A 21,412-nucleotide genomic window follows, 5' to 3' on the forward strand; every position below is an offset into this window, starting at 1 on the left:
AATAATCAACTTTGCATATTACTTTCCCTTGCAGCATTCGTAGTTAGCTAAAGCCACCAGTGCTGAGATTTGTGGATACTTGCACACATTTTAATCTTTCCTCAGGGTGTTCCAGCAGCTGCAATCTTTTTCTTAAGAGATGTTTAAAGTTGTGTAGAACTTAATACTGTATGCCATAGTTTCGACTTTTTTATTGGGCTTCCCTGGGACATCTTTTGGTTTCAAATATCGAATGCTTCTACCAGTTTCTTTTCTCTTTCCTTTTTCCGAATCTTCTCACGTTTTCCTTTCAAAATCCCCAATACATTTTCTCAGTGTGACCTTGATATTATTACCACAAAAGACACTGAATTCTAAATTGATTAAGTTTGCTAAAACAAGGAGATGTAGAAAATTGTCTGGGAGATTTATCAGCATTATTATCACATGAGATAAGATATCACAAGAGAAAATGATAGCGTTGGGTTAATCTGACTGTACAAAGAATAAAGTTTTATTTCTCTGATCTAGGATTTTCATAATAATTCATTGTTTGTAGCCAGTAGTAATACTACCATTTTAGTCTCCAGAACAACAGAGAACTGAATCACCTTCTTCTGAAAATAGATTTTCTTCCTGTAACCTTAAGTTTCTTAAGAGAAGAAACCTGAAATTTGTGCTCTGTCAACAGAGATATTAGCAAGGCTTCAACATTATTTTCTTTTTTTTCCTGGATCCTTAGAATGTTATCCCCCTCAATTCCCTGTGTCTTAAATCTTATTCTTTTTATTAAATACTAATTTTTAAAAATCACTATTTGCCTATTGGGAAAAGAGTTCACTGTATACAAAATTCTTCCTCCAAAAAGTCACTGAAATTAATGAGAAGAATCACTTTTAATTGAGTGCTTGCAGTGAATTTGTTTGAGAAAGGTATTGCTGTATAGATAATTTTACTTAGGGTGATCCTTTAAAATATTTTGTTCTTTTTTATTTTAGGTTTTGGCTGAAAAAAAATACATGGGGAAAACATGTGGAATGTGTGGGAACTATGATGGTTATGAATTGAATGAATTTGTCCGTGAAGGTAAGAGACAAGGACATTTCAGAAAGGAGGAGAATGAGTTAAAGTGAGTCAAGGTGAAAATTGAATACTGTGACAGCATTGCTGCATATCAGAATTGAGTAAAGCAGTCCCATGGGGCGCCAACATTCCTCCTGTGATTATGCTACACTCTGTTATCTGCTATAAGCATAATACAATGGGTTCCTCACACAAGTGATAAGGACTCTTCTCTTTTAGAAACAGGTGGTAAGGATCAACTCTCCTGACTTCCACAAGAGGCAGTTTTTATCATTGGGAAAATTAACTAGTAGGACATTTAACAGTCAAAGAGTAAAATCTGAGTTTTGCTACATCAAATCAATGCAGTCTTTTTTCTGACAAATTATTACCCTTTAATTTCCAGGTAAATTGCTGGATACATATAAATTTGCTGCATTACAAAAAATGGATGATCCATCAGAGATCTGCCTGTCTGAGGAGATACCAATTTCTGCTGTTCCTCACAAAAAATATGTAAGAAAGATCTTCTTGGCTTCTCTGCAGCATAATTCTTAGCAGGGGGCAAGATAAATAGAAATCAACAACAGAGGGGCAGTGGTTTCATAAAAATTACTTCCATGAAAATGGGTACAGTCAACATCTATATAGCATGATATGAGAAAGGAGTTCTTTGCATTAAAACCACATTTGAACAAAAGGCCGCAGGCGATTTTGAGGCTAGATTTAAATCACTCATAAAAATCAACCAGCATTTAGCTCAGAACTTTTTGGGATTCCAGGCAGGTTATCACGGGAAATTCATGGAAACCAGTAAAGCTTTAAGAACTTTTTATCTAACACCTGGAGACCTGATACTATAAGCTGAACAGATTTGAAGATATTCACAATGCCTATGACATACTGCCAGATAACAGCACTGATAACAGGGACAACCACCATCAACAGCTATCACAGTTGTAAGTGAAAAGAAAATCAGTGTGCCTGAGAACCTTTGAGACCTTACACTGCAGTAGGCACATGATAGGAAACACAAACATGCAGGCAACAGAAATGCACCAAGTGTGTGCTCCAAGAGGAATGAATTTTGTGATCTTCTCATCTGGGATGTTTTTCACGGAACATGTTGTGTCATGTTTGCCATGAGACACAACACATTTCCTGTGTGTAATGTTCTCAGCCATTTTTAGGGGGGCTGATGGCACAGAAAGTGAATTAATTTTCAAGATAATGAGAAGTGGAATTATTTCAATATATCAAGTTCTTTCTATTGTACAATGAATTTATATTCCTTTCTATCTGTGAATTTCTCATGCATTTTAAGTCAAATATCCATTATAAAACTCTGGGGGGAAAGCAAACAAAGTAACAAGAAAATCTGGCATATTACTAGGAATAACTAGCAGTGTTATTCCACTGTGGTTTTCATATGAAGGAAACACCACCAGGAACAATATTCTTTCTCTTTTTATTCAGGCTATGATCTGCTCTCAGCTACTTAATTTGGTGTCACCAACCTGCAGTGTGCCCAAGGATAGGTTTGTCATTCGTTGCCAGCTTGATATGCAGGACTGCAGCGAGCCAGGACAAAACAACTGCACTTGCTCTACACTGTCAGAGTATTCCAGGCAATGTGCCATGTCCCACCAAATGGTGTTCAACTGGAGAACTGAAAACTTCTGCTGTAAGTTCAAATGGTTTATTCATGAGAGACTGTGCTTAACTTTTCTGTGTCTTAAATAGAGGGATAAGGATAATAACTGGAATATTTTAAAAAATCTCTACTGTCTTTAATCAAACAAATGATTTTCTACAGAGAACAGTGTTCTTTGATAAAGCTGTAAGGAGAGCAGGGAAACCTCAAAGAAGGAAGCTCAAAAACATAGCTCCTATGTCTAGATCAGTGACAATAAAGCAGATAAACATCCACCAAGTGAAAACTGTTTAACTTCTCAAACTTCCTACAGGAGGGGGCTGCTTGTTCTAAGAACAGTTTTCTTATAACTGTACTTGGAAAATTAGCCATTGAAGAGAGAGCACTTTTCAATAGCCCCCAAAGTCTTTGAACCTTTTTACTAATAATTGTCATAGCTCCTTTTATTAAAAGATGATTTTCAGTAGTCCTTTTTCAGATGTTCTTATTTACAATGACTGCTTGGAAGCAAAACCTTGAAATACTACAGAAAATCTGATTTTTGGTACTTCATTAGGCTGCAGTATGGCCTGTTTGTCATTCTCCAAGCTTCTGAAAAAATGTTTCCAATTTTTTGGGCAAGAAAAATTAAAGAAAGCCAGAATGAATGTATGATGATATATGAATAAAGAGTACTCAAATGAAGAAATTAATATTGAGGCAGGATAAAAGAATGTTAGTGTCAGAAATCAGAAGGTCTTTTCCTTGCTAGGTAGCAGGTGAAATATTCTATGTTTACACTTTCAAAATCTTAACACTCCCACTGTTTGCTGCAGCTGTGGGAAAATGTTCTGCAAACCAAATCTATGAGGAATGTGGTTCTCCGTGTATTAAAACCTGTTCCAACCCCGAGTACAGCTGTTCCAGTCACTGTACCTATGGCTGCTTTTGTCCAGAAGGTATCATTTCATCATATTCTTAATGGATCACACAAATGTTTTTTGCACATATCCAGTCAAGTGGAATGGACTGCTTAATAATGAACTAGCTGTGCATTTCAGGGCATTGTGCTGCTGCTCTTTCTCAGGTAACATAATGTAACTGGAGTCTTGAGTAATTGTGGTCCTTCAAGATGGATGGTCACTCTTCACAAGAACAGAGCTATGAATACATTTTCCTCACAAGACCATGGTTTGTGATGAGAGAAAGATATGCCATCTGCTTAAAGTTCTTTACTTAAATATACATTGATCAGACACCAGGAAGAGGTAGCATGCTTCAGAGTATTTCTGCAGTATTATGGGAATTTTGTAAATTCCCTTTAAAATAATTCAAGATTAACTCATTACAGAAATTGTGATTAATCCTATCATTTGCATTTCAAAATAGGACAATTGACTTTGCTTTCATATGACAAAGTAGTCAAAAGCTGTTGTCACTTGTGAATATTCAGTTTCATTTTAATTAGGAGAAAATATCCTGCGTGTTATATCTCGGAGTATGGACACTGGCTGTGCAAGAACAGCATTCTCAGGCTAATTTCAGAAATCACTCAAGCCATAATTACTGTAGTGCTAGTGAGGATGTAGAAAAATGTTTTGTTTATCTTCTTTGGCAGGAACTGTTCTTGATGATATCTCGAAGAATCGGACATGTGTTCACATCAGCCAGTGTCCATGTACACTGAATGGGAAAACATATGCTCCTGGTGAGACAATGAAAGCAGCTTGTAGGACCTGGTGAGTAGTGACAGTTACTTCCATGAGAGAATAAAAAGTACCTTTACCAGACCATTGGAAAATTTTGCCTAAAAAATTTTTTCAAAGGGCAGCACCTTTCACAGTTTCGGAAAGTTTACTGACAATCCGTAAAAGAGTTTAGCAACTTTGAATTAAGATGAGCAACTTCAACTGATATATATGTAGACAGAGAAGATCAAAGCATAGAAAACAAAAGGAGATAAGTGATAAAAACAACATATTTCATTGCTAGGAAGTAGCCGAGCTTTTAGAACATGAAGAAAAGAATAATCTTGCACAGAATTTCTTGTTTTCTGCAGTAAATGTGTGATGGGCCAATGGAACTGCAAAGACTTGCCCTGCCCTGGAAGGTGTTCACTGGAAGGAGGCTCCTTTGTTACCACGTTTGATTCGAGGCCATATCGATTCCACGGGGTTTGCACTTATGTTCTTATGAAGGTAATTTCAACAGAATATCAGATGGATATATTTTAGTCAGTATTTGGTTTCCTATTGGAACACAAACTGAGGACTTCATAAGATACATATTTATTCTACAAATCATTGTTATACTGACATGGCTTCTCTTTTTACTTCTCTTTTCCATTTCCCTCCAGAGTTCCAGCCTGCCACACAATGGAACCCTAATGGCTGTGTATGAAAAGACTGGTTATTCTCATTCTGAGACCTCACTTAGTGCTATAATTTACCAGTCTGCAAAGGTAGGTATTCCCTTCACAGGTTCCATCCAGGATTTTATCACTAGATTAGCAAAATAAGTGCTCAAAGTCATTGCTGGTAGCTTGAACTTAAAAATTATGGATGGTAAATACTAAAGATATGTTTCTGCTCATGTATACACAGTAAAGATCTCAGTTGCTACATCAACTCAGGAAGGTATTTTCAGAGTGAAAGCTAAGAGCAGCATGTTATAGTGTGAGAAAATGCTTGAATTAATTTTTTTCTTTTACATAGATCATCGACAGTACAGTTGCTTAATTTAACATACAAATACCATATGTAAAGATAGTTACTTCTGGTTCCATGTCCTCTTCTTACAGGACAAAATTGTGATTTCTCAGAATGATCTCCTTACTGATGATGATGAACTCAAGCGGCTGCCTTACAGATCAGGTAAAAAAAAAGGGGGAGTATAAGTTATATCCAAATTAAATTGTCTGTTTTTACACAACCCAGCATCTTTCACCATCTTTCAATTGCTAATACCAGGGGTTTTAGAGGAAGGTTAAAGTCTCTCCTGCTACATCTGTTCCTCTGTGGAGAGTTGTGTGTGGGAGAAGAGTTGTAGACAGAGTGCTAGAACATTTATATATGTGTTAAAATCATTACCTTGCAGTATCACCAACATCTCTATTTTTAAACGTGCTTATTCCTTCAGGAGACATCACTGTTTTCAGACAGTCCTCCATGTACGTTCAGATGAATACAAACTTTGGGCTGGAACTTGTAGTTCAAACATCGCCTGTGTTCCAGGCCTATGTGAAAGTTGGATCACAATTCAAAGGCAGAACACTAGGTAAGTAAACAAGTCCCCTTGCAAAAGAGGAAATATAGGGAGTATAATTTTGATAACTTAGTATTCATCTCTTAGGAAATCAATTTTCTTCTCCAGATTCAAAGCAAAAAAATACATTGGAAACTGAATTGATTTTTCACTAATAACTTTAAAATGAATCAAAGAAACTAAAGGTGTCGCATTTTTCATACATAACACAATGCTGTTCTGTATTTTATGTGTGCCTTTTTCAATATGTGCTATACTACACAGTGAAGGAGCAACAAATAAGTCTGTGTGGTCTCTGCATCTTGGAGCACAAAGTTCTTTGAATGTAGTGCACGACCATTGTAAACATAATGAGCCTAAGAATCTAAAAGCTTCTGAGCTGGTAATCACCAGATGGGGATGTTTATTGCACAGCAACATTAGCTACACCAGCGTATTTTGCATTCTGATTATGGGGAATTACAGAGAGGCTTTGGCTTTTACAAAAGCCTAAATGCATATTCTTTGTCATTATGCATTTAATATACATAAGAAAACATGCAACTTCAAAAGCTTTTCATGGCCTTTCTTTTTTACATTATTTAAAACCACTTTTTTCTGAAAAAAAAGACAATAACTTCTCTATGATTTTGTCATTGATTAGAAGCTGACACTCTTAACTTGAGGAGGCAGAGGCTCAGTGACTGAATGTGTACATAATCAACATTCTCTGGCTACTTGACCTGAGTAGTCATTGACACTCTATGTAGAGCTTTTGAATCAATTGTCTCACTGTTATAGAATGAAACATAGGCCACTGTGCACACATTATTTAATTTCCGCCATCCCTTGCATTTCTGATGTTGTCAGGTTTGTGTGGCAACTACAATGGAGACACTACAGATGACTTCATGACTAGCATGGATATCACTGAAGGGACAGCCTCCCTGTTTGTAGATTCCTGGAGGGCAGGAAATTGCCATCCTGCCTTAGAGAGAGAGACTGACCCTTGTGCTTTGAGCCAACTGAACAGTAAGTGCATGATGCTGTGGTAACTGATCTCTCCAGCTGGCATTGTCTGACACTTCCATAAGCCCATACCAGGGAAATGAGAGAGCTGCACAGAAACAGAGACTGAGAGGACTGAACCTCACAAATTCAGATCTGGGATTGAGATGCTGAATGAGAGTGGTTTGATCTGTCTAGTGAAACTGCAATGTCCACAAGTGTCTTAGGTTTGCTCAGCAGTACTGAGACTGAAATCCAGGTTTTGTCTTCCCAACTCTCTGTTGCTACTGGTCTTAAAAAAAATAAATTGTGAAAAAGAAAAAAAAAAGCTCTACTGAGCTACTTGTACAAGAATAGAGTCTGAAAGCTAACAAGCTAGGAATTGTCCTGTTGTTCAGTGCATCATTGCCGAAAGTTTGCCTAAAACACCAAATTTTTGAAAATTTCCTTTTCCATTTTTCCTCCTAACCTTCCCTTTTTAATGTTTATTGTTTACTTTCATTAGAAATATCTGCTGAGACTCATTGCTCTGTTCTGACCAAGAAGGGTACAGTGTTTGAGAAATGCCATGCTGTGGTGAACCCTATTCCTTTCTACAAGGTATGAAGTTGTTATGATGGATGTTGTACAGAGGGAGTCCAAATATAAATCAGATTGGACTCATATACGGTGTCCCACGCATTGAATCAGCAATGCAGAGAAGCTTAGGAACAGGTGTGGTTTTGAAAATTATGTCTCCACCACACTGAAAGTCTGTTTGGTCACAGGCACCAGTCCCATCCCTGTGAATCAGAAAATATTTTTGCTCATGCTGCAGTTGTCCATGACAACAACTTTAACTGTGCAAAGTGTCGATTTTTACCATGTGCATAATCTAGTTTAGTATACTTGTCAATCTACGCAGAACATTTTGAATATTAAAAATGAGAAGCAGCAGATGAACAAAGGCATTTTTTAGGGTACTAAGTGTATTTTATTTACATCAATGCAATTACTCAGATATTTTCCATGAGTTTTAGTTATGCAGTAATATGTATCTTGTGTGACTTAGTTCTGTAGTTCAGCATAGAATCATATTGGTTGGGAAAGATTTTTGAGATCATTGAGTCCAACCATAAATACAACAATGCCAAGTCCACCACTACACCATGTCCCTAAATGTCACATCCACATGTCTTTCAAATACCTTCAGGGTTTAGCACTTCCAATGTCTGGTCCCCAGTAACAAAGTACTCTCTGTGTGTTGGGTTTCAGAGATGTGTCTACCAAGCCTGTAATTATGAAGAGACCTTTCCTTATATTTGTTCTGCTCTGGGATCATATGCACGAGCATGCAGCTCCATGGGTTTAATCCTTGAGAACTGGAGGAGCAGTATGGACAATTGCAGTGAGTACCTGAACCAGCTCTTAGTGGTCTGCCATCAGATGAGTAATGAGAAAATAGTGATCAGAAAGAAGACCTGCAATTGGGTAACAAATATCCAACTATTAGATACCTTTCCAGTGTCTGTCTCAACAGGGTTGTTATTTCAAGACTATATGAAAAAGATTATTCATATGCTTTAAGGTGAGCATGTGGATACTTCCAGGACTTGATAATTAAGGTACAGAATAGCCAGAAAAATAAAGCTATCCTGTAAAATGGGAGAGAACTAGGGAAAACTCTCTACAGATTTTATTTTATAATTTTGAAACTCAGACACAGGCATGGGTTTCACTGTTACTCAAAAATACATTGATATTTCTGCTAAGCTTCCCTTTGCGTTATTAAATTCCAAGATTCACAAAAAAGCTGTAAGGTATTTTACCTGCATGAAACTTCTGAATAACTGCATAGTTTGCTGTTAAGTCTTGGTCTGCAACATGTTTTGCTAGAGCTCCACATCCACAGGAAGAGAAGCAGCTGGAAGCATTAAGCAATGAAACTATTGGCACAAAATAAGCAGCACATAAGCAAAAGGACATTATCTTTTACAAGGAAGACAATCAGTAAATGAGTTTAACATACGCTCTTGTCTTGTTTTATAGCCATTACTTGCACTGGCAATCAAACATTCAGCTACAACACTCAGGCGTGTGACAGGACATGCTTGTCACTCTCCAACCGAGCCCTGGAATGCCATCCAACTGATATTCCTATTGAAGGGTGCCAGTGTCCTAAAGGAACGTACCTGAACCACAAGAATGAGTGTGTTCGTAAATCTCATTGTCCTTGCTACTTAGAGGACAGAAAGTACATCCTGCCTGACCAGTCAACAATGACTGGTGGGATCACCTGGTAAGTGTGTCAAGTTTAAAGGAGAACAAAGTGAAAATGGAGATGAGGGGGTCTTCATGTCTCTGTCAAGGGTCAACTGCAGTAAGTAGACAAGCACCACACAGCTACTTACTCCAGCAGGATGTGGAGGAGAATCAGGACAACAGCAAGAAACTTTATGGGTAGAGATATAGACAGTTTACTAAATTTCTTAATGAATAATAAGCAAAAGGCTTATTTAAAAGCAAAGCAGCATGAACAATCAAAGCTAAGTAAGGAATTGATTCAGAACTTCCTGTCAGCAGGCAGCCATTCAGATGTTTCCAGGAAAACAGGAATTTGCCATGCATAATGGTTTGCTGGGAAGATAAATGCTGTAACTCAGAACATCCCTCCTTCTTCCTTCTTTACCTGAGCTTTTATTGCTGAGCTTGAGGTGGTATAGTATGGAATCTTTCTTTGGTCAGTGGGGTCAGCTCTCCTGGGTGTGTCCCCTCCCAGTTTCTGCTCAGAATGAAAAAACTTTGCTTCTCAGCCTCCTCCCTGGCAGGGCGGCCTGAGGAGAAAGAATGCTGGGACACTGTTCAGCACCAGCTAAAACAACATTGTGTTACCAGCAACGTTTTGGTCAGAAATCCAAAACATAGCACCACTGAGCTGCTAAAAAGAAAATTAACTCCATTCCAGCCCAAACCAGTACAGTCTCCTGTATTTTTAATAGCATAAATTTATTTTTCAAGACAACTTTTTTGCCCTTTTCTAAACTGTAGATATTCTGACTGAGTAGAAAACATTTTACTTACCTTCAGCTTGGAAATGTTACAAAGAAAAATAAAAAATAATAGCTGAGATCTGATTATTCCTACTAGGAGATTTTGTCAACAGCACTTAGCTATATTCCAGACAAACTTCTGGAATAACTTGATAGGCCATCCTCCTAGTGACAATTGCCTACTAGTGATAACAGGCATTCACTTTCCAAAATGATGTTACTTCAAAATACAAAAAGCAAAGAGACAAGTTCAAGACTCATATTCCACTTCAAAGGATGGGAAGGAGGTAGTAACATGAGTGAAACATTTTTAATAAAACAATTTTGCAAAAAATCAAAATTTCTTTCTTAGAAGAGACTTTCATTGATTTTTCTTTTTCTTCCTAGCTACTGTGTTAATGGGAGGCTAAGTTGCACAGGCAAACCTCAAAATCCTGCAGGTATGAGTCCTGATATTGTTTACTTGGAAACATTTTCTGTCCTTTATTTTGTAAAATTACTACTTCACTGTTCTCTTCTATGTTAATTTCTCCTCAATGTTAATTTTTCTTCCTTTTTCCTAGAAAACTGCAAAGCTCCTAAGAAATACATATCATGTTCTGACAATTTAGAAAACAAGTATGGAGCTGCATGTGCCCCTACCTGTCAAATGCTAGCTACTGGAATTGAATGTGTGAGTTTCACAACTCTGAGATATTTATCCTTTTGAGAGAGGTAGAATGTTCTAGTTGTTACTTAGAACTAGACTACATTGCTTCTAGTGAAATTAAAGGAATTATTTTATTTTACATGATGCAGTTAAATATCAGGCTGTGGACAGAAAAATTGTACACATATTTAAGAAGTGATTAAAGAAATTAATTGCATGAAATAATGAATTAAATTTTATTAGAATAAAAATACATTAAGGATGCTTAACTCCATATATAATCTCTGGCTCAGGTACTCCATAAGCTGTGACTCCATGTGAAAGGAAATACGGGGTTTATGCTTCCTGTTCTATTTTTTCTCAACTCTTTGCTGCTTTTGATCACAGAATGCAGGAGACCTGGGCTAGGTGAAGATCTGGGCTGTCCTGATAGGGTTTTCTTATATTAAGGAAACAGACAAATTGGAAAAATTGTAATAAGCTTCCTTGATATGAAGAATATTCTGTTGTACTGTTTTTGAAAGACTGGTAGTGATGGAAAATAAGTTTTTCAGAGTCTTCAGATGGGTTTAGTATCTCAGACCACAAGTATAAGTTACAGCTTCAGTGAAACTAGTTCAACTGACAGCATATTAATACAAGGAACATCACAAAACTAAAATCAAGCCCAAACAGAACCTAGCACAGGTTAACTCTTGACACCATTTGCATCCAGGATAAAATGCATCTTACATTCTTTTCTTTTTGTTTTGCAATCTGTTGGCCTTTCCCAGATACCCACAAAGTGTGAATCAGGCTGTGTCTGTGCTGATGGCCTCTATGAAAATCTCGATGGCAGGTGTGTGCCAGCTGAGGAGTGTCCATGTGAATATGGTGGCCTTGCTTATGGAAGAGGTGAACAAATCCAGACAGAATGTGAGATCTGGTAAGAATCACAGGGTTTTTCAGTGCTGATTCTCTGTTTCACTGAAGTGTACAGTCACTTAAAACTAAGTGTTTAACTGACTGGAGAGTAGGAAATGGCAATAGCTGAAAGGAAGAAATACCATGACAGTACAGGGATTAACAAGAGAGAGAAGCTTAACATTTGATAATGTATGTATGGATAAGAGTCATTGTAGCAGCTTCAGGGATAATTTCTGCCTTATGTATGTTCAGGAATAAAGGCATCAGTAGGACCTGTGACTGTAAATTATATAAAGTCAAGTATTATTAACAACCCATTTCAGTAAAGATGAGGGCAAAATCTATCTTTCTTTTCTGTAGATAAAAGCAACCATTGCCAAAAAGATTCCCATCTCTTTAGCAGCATTCTCAAAGTACTTTATTTCCTTTCCAGTTGCTAATTTATTATTAAAAAAAAACCACTCCCCAAACTACACAGAGCAGTGATTTCTGATCTCATTAAGAGCAAAAATAAATGGGTTTTATATACTATTTCTTTAATGAAAAAAGTACAAAAATACAATAAGTACAAAAGTACAAAAAGGTTTCTTCTTTATTATTAATTCATTCTCTAGGCAGTCCATAAATTTTAATTCTGGTTCTTATATTAACCGTAACTTGGCCTCAGTATACATAAGTTAATTAATTGAACATGTTATTGATAAAAGTGGATATGTATAAAAATAAGCAGGTGACGATGACATTTCTTTGAAATATGAGCGTGGTTTCTGTTCTCACTCCCAGCACTTGCACGAAAGGCAAATGGAAATGTGTTCAGAAAACAAGGTGTTCCTCCACCTGTAATCTATATGGAGAAGGCCACATCACCACCTTTGATGGACAGCGTTTTGTGTTTGATGGCAACTGTGAATACATATTAGCTATGGTAACCTGCTTCCTTCTGGTTATTGCAGCAGCATCTCAGCATCAAGAAATAGCTGAATTTAAGAGACTAACAAAAATGTGCTAGGATGCATCAATAAACAATACAGCACTTTGAATCTTTATAACCACTTACTGAGTTTCTATATATTATGTTTATTTCAATGGTTAGAATGAAAATATTTTGCTTCTAAAAAAACATGATTTTCATGCAATTATAACCAATTTTAGGTTTTTAAAAAATATGTTTTAACAGTCATTGTATGCTGTACAAGATAAATATGTCTTTTAGGGAAGTTACATCAGTTCGACCAGCAAAGCAGAGGTCATTGCCTCCCAAAACAGAATTACTCATGACATTTTAAGCATCCTGTATTTTCTTATACTTTAACATTTTAAATTGGAAGACTTCAGGCACAGTCTACTGAGCCTTTGTGCTTCTTGTGGTTTGTTTTGGGGTTTTTTTTTAGGATGGCTGCAGTGTTAACAGACCCATTTCCTCTTTCAAAATTGTTACTGAGAATGTCATCTGTGGGAAATCAGGAGTTACGTGCTCCAGATCCATCAGCATTTACCTTGGGGTAAGCTCTTCTTTCTGCCATTATCCAACTGAATAGATTTTAAGAACAGGTTTTCTTCAGTTTTTGGAAGCTTTAGCTGTATCTTAAGAGAAAATTTCACTTACAAGATCTATGTGCTAAACCTAGAGCCTTTAGAAGGTTTTAGTAGGAAATGCCATAGCTGTTTGTTTGGGTTTTTAAAATTCTCATGTTGTGTTTCATTCTCCAAGAATCTTGTCTATGTAGAAGCCAGGAAATTTTTAAGTTTACTCTGCAGTGAATTGCTCAATCAAAAAAATACTGTTTTCCTGCTGCAGTATCACAGCAGCTGAACTTCAGCTAGGAAAATACTGAAACTTGGTAAGTTGTAACTTCCAAATAAATTTTCTTCCAGAATCTGACAATTATACTGAGAGATGAAACCTTTGCTATTTCTGGGGAAAATCCTGGTATAAGATACAAAGTGAAAAAGAATGCCCTTCACCTGATGTTTGACATCATTATCCCAGGAAAATACAACATGACTCTTATTTGGAATAAGCACATGAACTTCTTCATCAAGATCTCCAGAGAAACACAGGTATTGCAAATAATTTCCTTAAAGTGTCCCTCCATTCCAATTGAACATTTGATCATGGTTGCCTTGAATCTCTGTGATGGCAAAGGTTTTCCAGAAATGCTACCAGCAATTCATTTTTATCATTATCTCCAAAACAGCAGAGATCTTCACAAGAGGTTAACTTTTAAGGAATTTCTATACTGCATTCAGGAAATTTCTGAGCTAAGTGTTTGTAATTTATGTAACTGCATGTTTGAATTTGGTGACAGTTTACAGTTTAGAGGAGAAACCCATGCACAAGTACGTTATGAGAGAGTATTTGTAGATGACATTCACTCCTAAAGCACAGGAAACAGTCAGTGACCAAAAGGAAAGGTGAGAACTGTAACTTGCTGAATTGATATTGGTGCTTTCATTGAATCTAGGAAACCATCTGTGGTTTGTGTGGTAACTATAATGGCAACATGAGGGATGACTTTGAAACTCGAAGCAAGTACGTGGCATCAAACGAGCTGGAATTCGTCAACTCTTGGAAAGAGAATCCTCTCTGTGGGGATGTGTACTTTGTAGTGGACCCCTGTAGCAAGAACCCTTATCGTAAAGCATGGGCAGAAAAGACATGTTCCATCATCAACAGTCATGTTTTTTCTGCCTGTCACAATAAGGTAAGAATTTATTTGTTCTTTTTTTTTTATTTATAGGCATAATCTGTATTCTTCCAAATGCTCACGCTCCAACAGGTGATTTTCTGTTTGGTAAAATGTTTCAACAAAATACATATAAAAATGCTTATGGCTCACATTTATGTTAATTTTCTTTTTTTTATTTCCACTTCACCAGCCCTTTTGTGAACACAGATGCTATGTATGCCATTAACTGATTAGCTAAAACTACAAGAGCAAAAAAATGAATGAAAACTTAAGAATCAGGAATTAGTCAGTCTGTTGGTGGTGCCTGATATTGATAATGCATTTTCAGGTGGTGAAAACCAGTGAGAAATGTGGCTAATGCTGCAGTGGCTATGCATATACTTAGAGTATAATAGGCACAGAGTAATCTTGGAAAATGAATCCCTTCCTTTTGCCATGCAGGTGAATCGGATGCCCTACTATGAGGCCTGTGTCCGAGACTCCTGTGGGTGTGACATTGGAGGGGACTGCCAGTGCATGTGTGACGCCATCGCAGTCTATGCCATGGCATGCTTGGAAAAGGGCATCTGCATTGACTGGAGGACCCCTGAGTTCTGCCGTGAGTTTCCTTAAGCTCTCCTTAAACAGGTTTAAGAGATTTTTATTGTCAGTATATTCATTTGGCAACATGGGAAACTTAGTAATAACTTCCTCCAAGTTTGCATTTTGTCCATGGGCAAAGAGTTAACCTCAGTCACCTGGGTTTTGAAATCTCTACCAAAATATTTTAGTTCTTTTTACCATGGAATAATGAGGGAGAAAATAATGTGCTCACAGAAAGTAGATTGTTTCTTCTGCTATCAGTGTATAGTGCACTGTGAGTTTGCCAGCAGAGAAAGCATGAAATTGTAAAAAAATATGTTTCATTTGAGCTATGGTGAAATCAATTTCTCTGTGGATGTCAAGGGAATGTAGACAGCTGCGTTGGCTGGAACACTGTAAAACAGGAAAATGACATCAAGGTGTTCCAAAACAGCAAATACAAAGGAAAAAAGAGGATGAACATGCTATAAATCAATGTTAGAGTTGTCATCTTTGATGATTTCTTTCCACATTTCAATATATTGTGTATGAAAAGTTGTGGAAATGTCATCACATTGAACTTGCAAAAAAGAATCTGACTTCTGTGAGTTAAAATACATATTTACATCAGAAGCTAATCACTGCAGTGAAGGTTTTTTTATTCCAACTGTTAATTGATTTTGTCTTCCTTCTAGTACTTTGGAAGTATCATGCCATTAATTTGAAAAACAAAAATCTTCTCTCTTGCTTGTCCTTTCTTTAGCTGTCTATTGTGAGTATTACAATTCTCATAATAGAAAAGGAATTGATGATGCTTTTTCCCGTGGATACAATGATGACAAATGCACCTGGCACTACAGGCCTTGTAACTGTCCAAATCAAAACTACAAGTATGTCAATATTGAAGGTAATAATCTCTACTACTGTTAACCAGGAAAGAGTAACATAATTGTTTCAGTGCTGTTGTTTGTTTTTTTTATCAGTCATGCCACAGTTAAATAATGATAATCTAATTGATGTTATTTTTGAAGAAGTTTTGCTGATATTTCCCTTACTAGTAGTGTTTTAAATACATAATCAACTCAGTAGACGTACTAAATTTAGCTTTACATCAAGCTCAGCCTGTCTGGAAGAGAAATTCTGACTTGCACCAAGTCAATGAATGCACTGTACTTAGGAAAGAAAATGTGGAGAGAGAAATTAGTATTTTTATTAAACAAATGGATATAGCTGGAGAAACTAAACAAATTCCTACATAGACAAAACCTCCTTCGGAGGATAATATTGGAAATACTTACCTGAATAGGTGATGCTGAACTTGATACTATTTTTTTAATAACAGATATATAATATATTCAATTATAAATAGTTTAAATTAAATGCCTTTCTCTGAGAAATGTAAAACAAACTTCTCTTCCCCTTTCTTCAGGCTGTTACAACTGCTCTCATGATGAATACTTTGACCATGAAGAAGAAAGGTGCATGCCATGTGGTAAGCAGCATTTCTTTGTCCACAGTAACTTGAAAACCATACTAGAACTTTTGCACAGACTCAGAAAAGATATTTTTCTAGTATCTCTCCATAAATGAGTGTTCATCTAAACACAACTTCCTTTCAAAATAAACCCATTACTACACTGCTTGTAAAATACAGTATTGGTGTTCTAATCTGTGTGAGTCACAGGCCCAGCAGAGCTGTGAGTCTCAGAGGTATTCAACACATTTCACAGGAAAAAAAGGGAAATGTGTAGCAGAAGAGCAGATTTAGCTACTGGACTCAATAAATATCTTTCTAGATTTTTTTTTAATTAACTTGAGGTTTATTACCATATGTCTTATTTCCATGAAAACCTATCTTAATAAATCAGGTTGTGGATAGACTCTAGCTGGACAGTTTGGATTTTCATGCAGATGTAAAAAAAAACCTTAAGAACAAAATTCTCAAACAAAATTCTGTCTTGGGTAACCAGGATCTCAGCTAGTGATCTCCCTTACATACAAAACTATGTTCCACTATCCCTGAAAACTGAGGTGCCCTTAGCCATAAAAGTCATAACAAAGATAGGAAAAACTTGCTAGTGTTCATTATAATAATGAGATGTATTGATTTCTTTATAATTAAGTTCTTTGATGTGATTTTGACCACTGAAATATGTAAGAATAAATACTTTCAGGAATAGCTCAGTAATTAGCACAGTTCTTGGAATCCAATCCAATTAGATGTACTTCATCTGGGATATTTTAATATATTTTTATTCACAAATATAACCTGTTTTGCCTTTATGTAACAGGTCAAGTAAATGTTACCACCACACCCGAACCATCTTCACCTTCACCAGGTTAGTTTACGCAGTTGACCAATTGTGTAACTTACACACTGATATTATGTCCTGATAAGTGTTTATGAAATCAGTAATGTTCTTTTTTGTGTGATATAGCTGCATTATCAGTTTCACATGCATAAGGTGAAATGTTAAAAAATGTCCTCGTACCATAATATCCTGGGCAGCATCAAAGGCTGCATAGCCCGCGGGGCAAGAGAGGGCACTGTGCCCCTCTGCTCTGATGACAGCCCACCTGGAATGCTCGCTCTGTCCAGTCTTTAATTCAAGAAAGACAGAGGAGGGCCATAAAAATGACCAGAGGGCTGGAACACCTCTCCTGTGAGAAAAGGCTGAGATCTGGGGTTGTTCAGCATGGGGAGGAGAAAGGTCCATGGAGATTTCTTTGCGGCTTTTCAATACTAGAATGGGGCTTATAAGAAAGATGGAGACAGACTTTTTAAGTAGGGCCTGTTCTGATGGGACAAGGGGTAATGGTTTTAATCAGAAGAGAGAAAATTCAGACTAGATATAAGGAAGAAATTGTTTATGATGAGGCTGGTAAAACACTGGAAGATGTTGCCCAGAGAGACCGTTGAATCCCCTTACCTGGAAGCATTCAATTAAGGCTGGAGGGGCATTTGAGCAACTTGATCTAGTTGAAGACATTTCTGCTCATTGCAGAGGGAGTGGATTAGATTATCTTTAATGGTCTAAGCCAACACAAGTCATTCTATGATGAAAAGGATCTCACATAAACTTATGCCAAATCTTACCAGGGACTGGCCATGTAACACTTCAACAATTGAACAAAGTCTTTATGGAAACATGTGACTGACTATACCAAACCCCTATAGCCTGATACAGGAAAGAAATCTACAGATCTTGATCTTAAATTTGTTAGAAATTCCATTAATTTCCCTGAAGACAGATAGTATTGGAAAACTTTATACTGTGGGTTGTGTGAATAATAAAATTATGGATACTACTTGATATAAGATTGGAATATTGTTCCATCTCTGCTGATAGGAACAAGGGTTTATGCGAGATTCACTTTAAAGTCAAGAAAAAGGTATAAAGCATTTCCAAGAATACCTGTTTAATGGTATTCACTGCACATAATAGCAAAGGAAGCAATGGATCACAGCTCTTCAAGGTTTAATTTATAAGGTAATGGGTTTTAATAGTAGCTACTGCTAATAGCTATAAAAACACTTGTTTTACTTTAGAAAAATTCCATTAATATACATATGTTATCAATAGATTATTGAGGACTATTTCTCATCTTTTAATTTTGATTTTTTTTCTCTTATTAACAACAGTGCAGCCTAAAGTAACAGGAAGCTCTACCAGAAGCACACTTCCAACAGTACCTAGTACTTCTTCTGCAACAACTGTATCACCTGAGACTACAAATCCAACAATAACTGCAAAAATTACAGTTCCAAGAACTTCATCCCCACAACCTCTTGTCACAATAAAGTCAACTACTGGTAGGTTTTTAGTGTTATTGTCTAAAATAAATTATTATAAGCTTGTTCTAAACCTCTGTACATCGTTGAGATACCATTCCTAGGAACGCATTTCAAATTCAGACAACATCCAAGCATTAGACTCCAAATCATGAAGCAGGCAAAGCAGGCTTCCAGAAAGGAGTTTGTAAACCAGAAATGTTCAGAAGCGTAGATTGAAAGTGCATAAAAAGATATAGGATATAGGCATTAGGTTAAAAATGCAACCAAAAACTGAGTAGTCATCTGAGAATGACAATTAGAAATTCTATAAGCAGTGAGCAAGCCCAGCTCCAGTTGGATTTATTAGCTCAGCTTCAGCATCTTTTCCACTGGTTCATTTATGGAGTTCAAGGAGCACCCAATCTATTGACTCTAAATTATGGAAGCAAGCCCCAAAGCAGAGTCACACAGGTATCAGTGTAGCATCTTTGTCCAGCCTTCTAAAGTCCTGTTCTCTGGAGGATGACTCTGCCAGCATAAATTACTTTCTGATTCTGTGGCTTGTGGAGCCTCATTTAGCTTCATACCAACATGCACTTCAGCCAATAAACCATCTTGGACCATGGCTGTCAGGGAAAGCAGAGGTAAAAACAGGTCCCAAAGGAGTCAAAACACATGAAAGCTGACATTGTGACAGATGATTTTTGCACTGAGGGAAGGGCAGTCTATAGTATGATGTTATTTAGCTTTTCAATACAAATTGCATAAAGCTGCAAGTGTGGCTGATTTGGAACATAATAAAAGCCAATGGACAAAGCCCATATGGACTTTAGCCAGAGTGACAACAAAGATAACTACTTATATATTAAACAAATCTAATACAGAAAAATACAGAAAATTAGAACAGAAAATAGACATGAGACAATTGAAAACAAATATAAGCTCAGAAATATTTGGTAAGCTTATGAGAACATGAATACAACCGTCATACTGAAAATATTTGAAAAATAAAGAATTATCTCTAAAATATTAATATCTTTATAATTTATCTGGTTTTAATTTTTCTATGAATTGGTTACTCACATTATATTTTTACCTTTACTACAAAAGAACATACAACATCAATTTTTACCACACCAAACATGACTACAACCATCACTACCCCTTCCATAACTACCTCAGTGAAAAGAACCATGGCCACTACACCAAAGTCTGTTCCCTCATCACCTTCTGCCTCATCAACTGCTACTTCAACTGAGACAGAACAAGCAGGGGTCACCTCACCACCCTTCAAGACCACCACCAAAACGGAATTGGCAACCTCCTCAATACCTACTCAAACCACAACTCAGAGCACAACTTTCAGCCAGCCTAAACTAACAACAGCAGGTAAATAGCACTTTCTTACATCTGTCAGGTGAAGCCATCACTCACAAGGCATATGTCAATATACTCCTTATAAAAAAAGCCAAGCATTCTTACTAGTGGTCTTAACATTGCTAACAGAAAGGAAAGGACATGGACAAGAAATGTGATTAAAATGGAAATTTATCTTGCCAATGGAGCAAGCATCTGACCTCCAAATATGATGTTAAAGCTAAAATTTCTCTTCAACAGTTCCTCCAAATTTAGACAAAATCTCTCTGTGCATCAAAGCAAGTTCTTGAAAACTCACAGACCACAGATTATATATTCCCCCACCCCCATATATTTCATAGTAAGAAATACTCCCCCCAAAATATTAACCTTTTTGAATGTCTGTCACTCAATATACAAACAAGGACAGTGTCCTCTGAGGCTGTTTGACAACATGAATTGTTACATTAGCAACTGACAGGCTGGGACACTGTGTGGTGGGAAGTCTACTGTAGTGGGAGGGCATCTGTACACTCTTTCCCAAATCCAGGTTTTTCACACAAAATGCTGTTGGGGTGCATATATATTGGTCTTCTTGTGCAAGCAATTACAGTTTCCTCTAGGAACCTTACCAGCTCCCAACCATTACTAATATTCATTCTTTCACCACAGAGAGTGAGGGAACCGAAGCAACCACTCTGCACTACCCAGAAGGTGAGTAAAAGGGACTAGACAGATGCCCTTGGCCTAAAACTCTGCTTCACTTACCTCAGCTTTTCCAGATGATGGTCTTGCCCAGTTTGGAATACTTGGGAGGGGAAACATGTGCATCCAATATGGCTCTTCTTTCCTCAGGAACTTCAGAAAAAGGCAGGGAATGTCAAATTGTCAGACCCACCCTAAATCAACTTGTGCTTTTCTCTCTGCAGTTGTTACCCACTTAAGAACAACCTTGACACAGCCTGTGCAGCACCTCATGACACAGACACAGACCACCCCTGCCACATCCACCAGCAGCACCTCTGTCCTGAGAGAGACCAGCCCTGCCACCAGCCCAGAAGTTCCGCTGACAAGGACATTTCCAAGCTCCAGCTCTTTGCCCATCACTTCAGCCTCATCTGCTTCTTCCCTCTCCTCAACTCAGCTGGGAACATCATATCCTGGTAAGGCTCCCTCCTGCCCTTCTTGCTGCTCTGCCTGCTCCTTCCAGCTCCCACCCTTCTCTTCTAAGCAGCATGTCCCACAAAGGCTTCAGTTTTGGTGCTCATTCTCAATTGCCCCTGCTATTGCCACGGGACACCAGCAGGTGCTGGGGCTGACTCACACATGACCCTGACTGTATCCTTCTTCCTGCAACTTCAGGGCTTTGGCTCTGTGGCACAGGCCTCTATTGAGGGTTCAGGCATCCATGAGCCCTACAGCTACCAATCAGATACAAGCTAAAACACCTCTCTCTTCTTACAGTGCTGCTCTGAGAATGCACAGTGGGGCAGGGTGAACAAAAGGCAGGGAAACTGGAAA

General features: G+C 37.4%; 1 protein-coding gene across 1 annotated transcript in view; it reads left to right on the top strand.

Moving 5' to 3' along the window:
• The window catches only part of MUC6 (mucin 6, oligomeric mucus/gel-forming), a 43,089-nt gene that overhangs the window by 9,754 nt on the left and 11,923 nt on the right, over positions 1-21,412 (top strand). Inside the window, exons 5-31 of the mRNA XM_036383203.1 lie at positions 978-1,065; positions 1,448-1,557; positions 2,518-2,725; positions 3,511-3,633; positions 4,293-4,413; positions 4,734-4,872; positions 5,031-5,135; positions 5,475-5,547; positions 5,813-5,950; positions 6,788-6,949; positions 7,431-7,525; positions 8,180-8,312; positions 8,954-9,203; positions 10,342-10,394; positions 10,518-10,627; positions 11,377-11,528; positions 12,293-12,434; positions 12,901-13,011; positions 13,385-13,570; positions 13,975-14,214; positions 14,641-14,797; positions 15,524-15,667; positions 16,190-16,252; positions 17,052-17,100; positions 18,396-18,574; positions 20,564-20,605; positions 20,821-21,054. Coding sequence (XP_036239096.1) covers positions 978-1,065; positions 1,448-1,557; positions 2,518-2,725; positions 3,511-3,633; positions 4,293-4,413; positions 4,734-4,872; positions 5,031-5,135; positions 5,475-5,547; positions 5,813-5,950; positions 6,788-6,949; positions 7,431-7,525; positions 8,180-8,312; positions 8,954-9,203; positions 10,342-10,394; positions 10,518-10,627; positions 11,377-11,528; positions 12,293-12,434; positions 12,901-13,011; positions 13,385-13,570; positions 13,975-14,214; positions 14,641-14,797; positions 15,524-15,667; positions 16,190-16,252; positions 17,052-17,100; positions 18,396-18,574; positions 20,564-20,605; positions 20,821-21,054 — 3,607 coding nt within the window. The remainder of the gene's footprint in view (positions 1-977; positions 1,066-1,447; positions 1,558-2,517; positions 2,726-3,510; positions 3,634-4,292; positions 4,414-4,733; positions 4,873-5,030; positions 5,136-5,474; positions 5,548-5,812; positions 5,951-6,787; positions 6,950-7,430; positions 7,526-8,179; positions 8,313-8,953; positions 9,204-10,341; positions 10,395-10,517; positions 10,628-11,376; positions 11,529-12,292; positions 12,435-12,900; positions 13,012-13,384; positions 13,571-13,974; positions 14,215-14,640; positions 14,798-15,523; positions 15,668-16,189; positions 16,253-17,051; positions 17,101-18,395; positions 18,575-20,563; positions 20,606-20,820; positions 21,055-21,412) is intronic.

Source organism: Molothrus ater, chromosome 6 (genome assembly GCF_012460135.2).
Source record: "Molothrus ater isolate BHLD 08-10-18 breed brown headed cowbird chromosome 6, BPBGC_Mater_1.1, whole genome shotgun sequence".
Lineage (NCBI taxonomy): Eukaryota > Metazoa > Chordata > Aves > Passeriformes > Icteridae > Molothrus > Molothrus ater.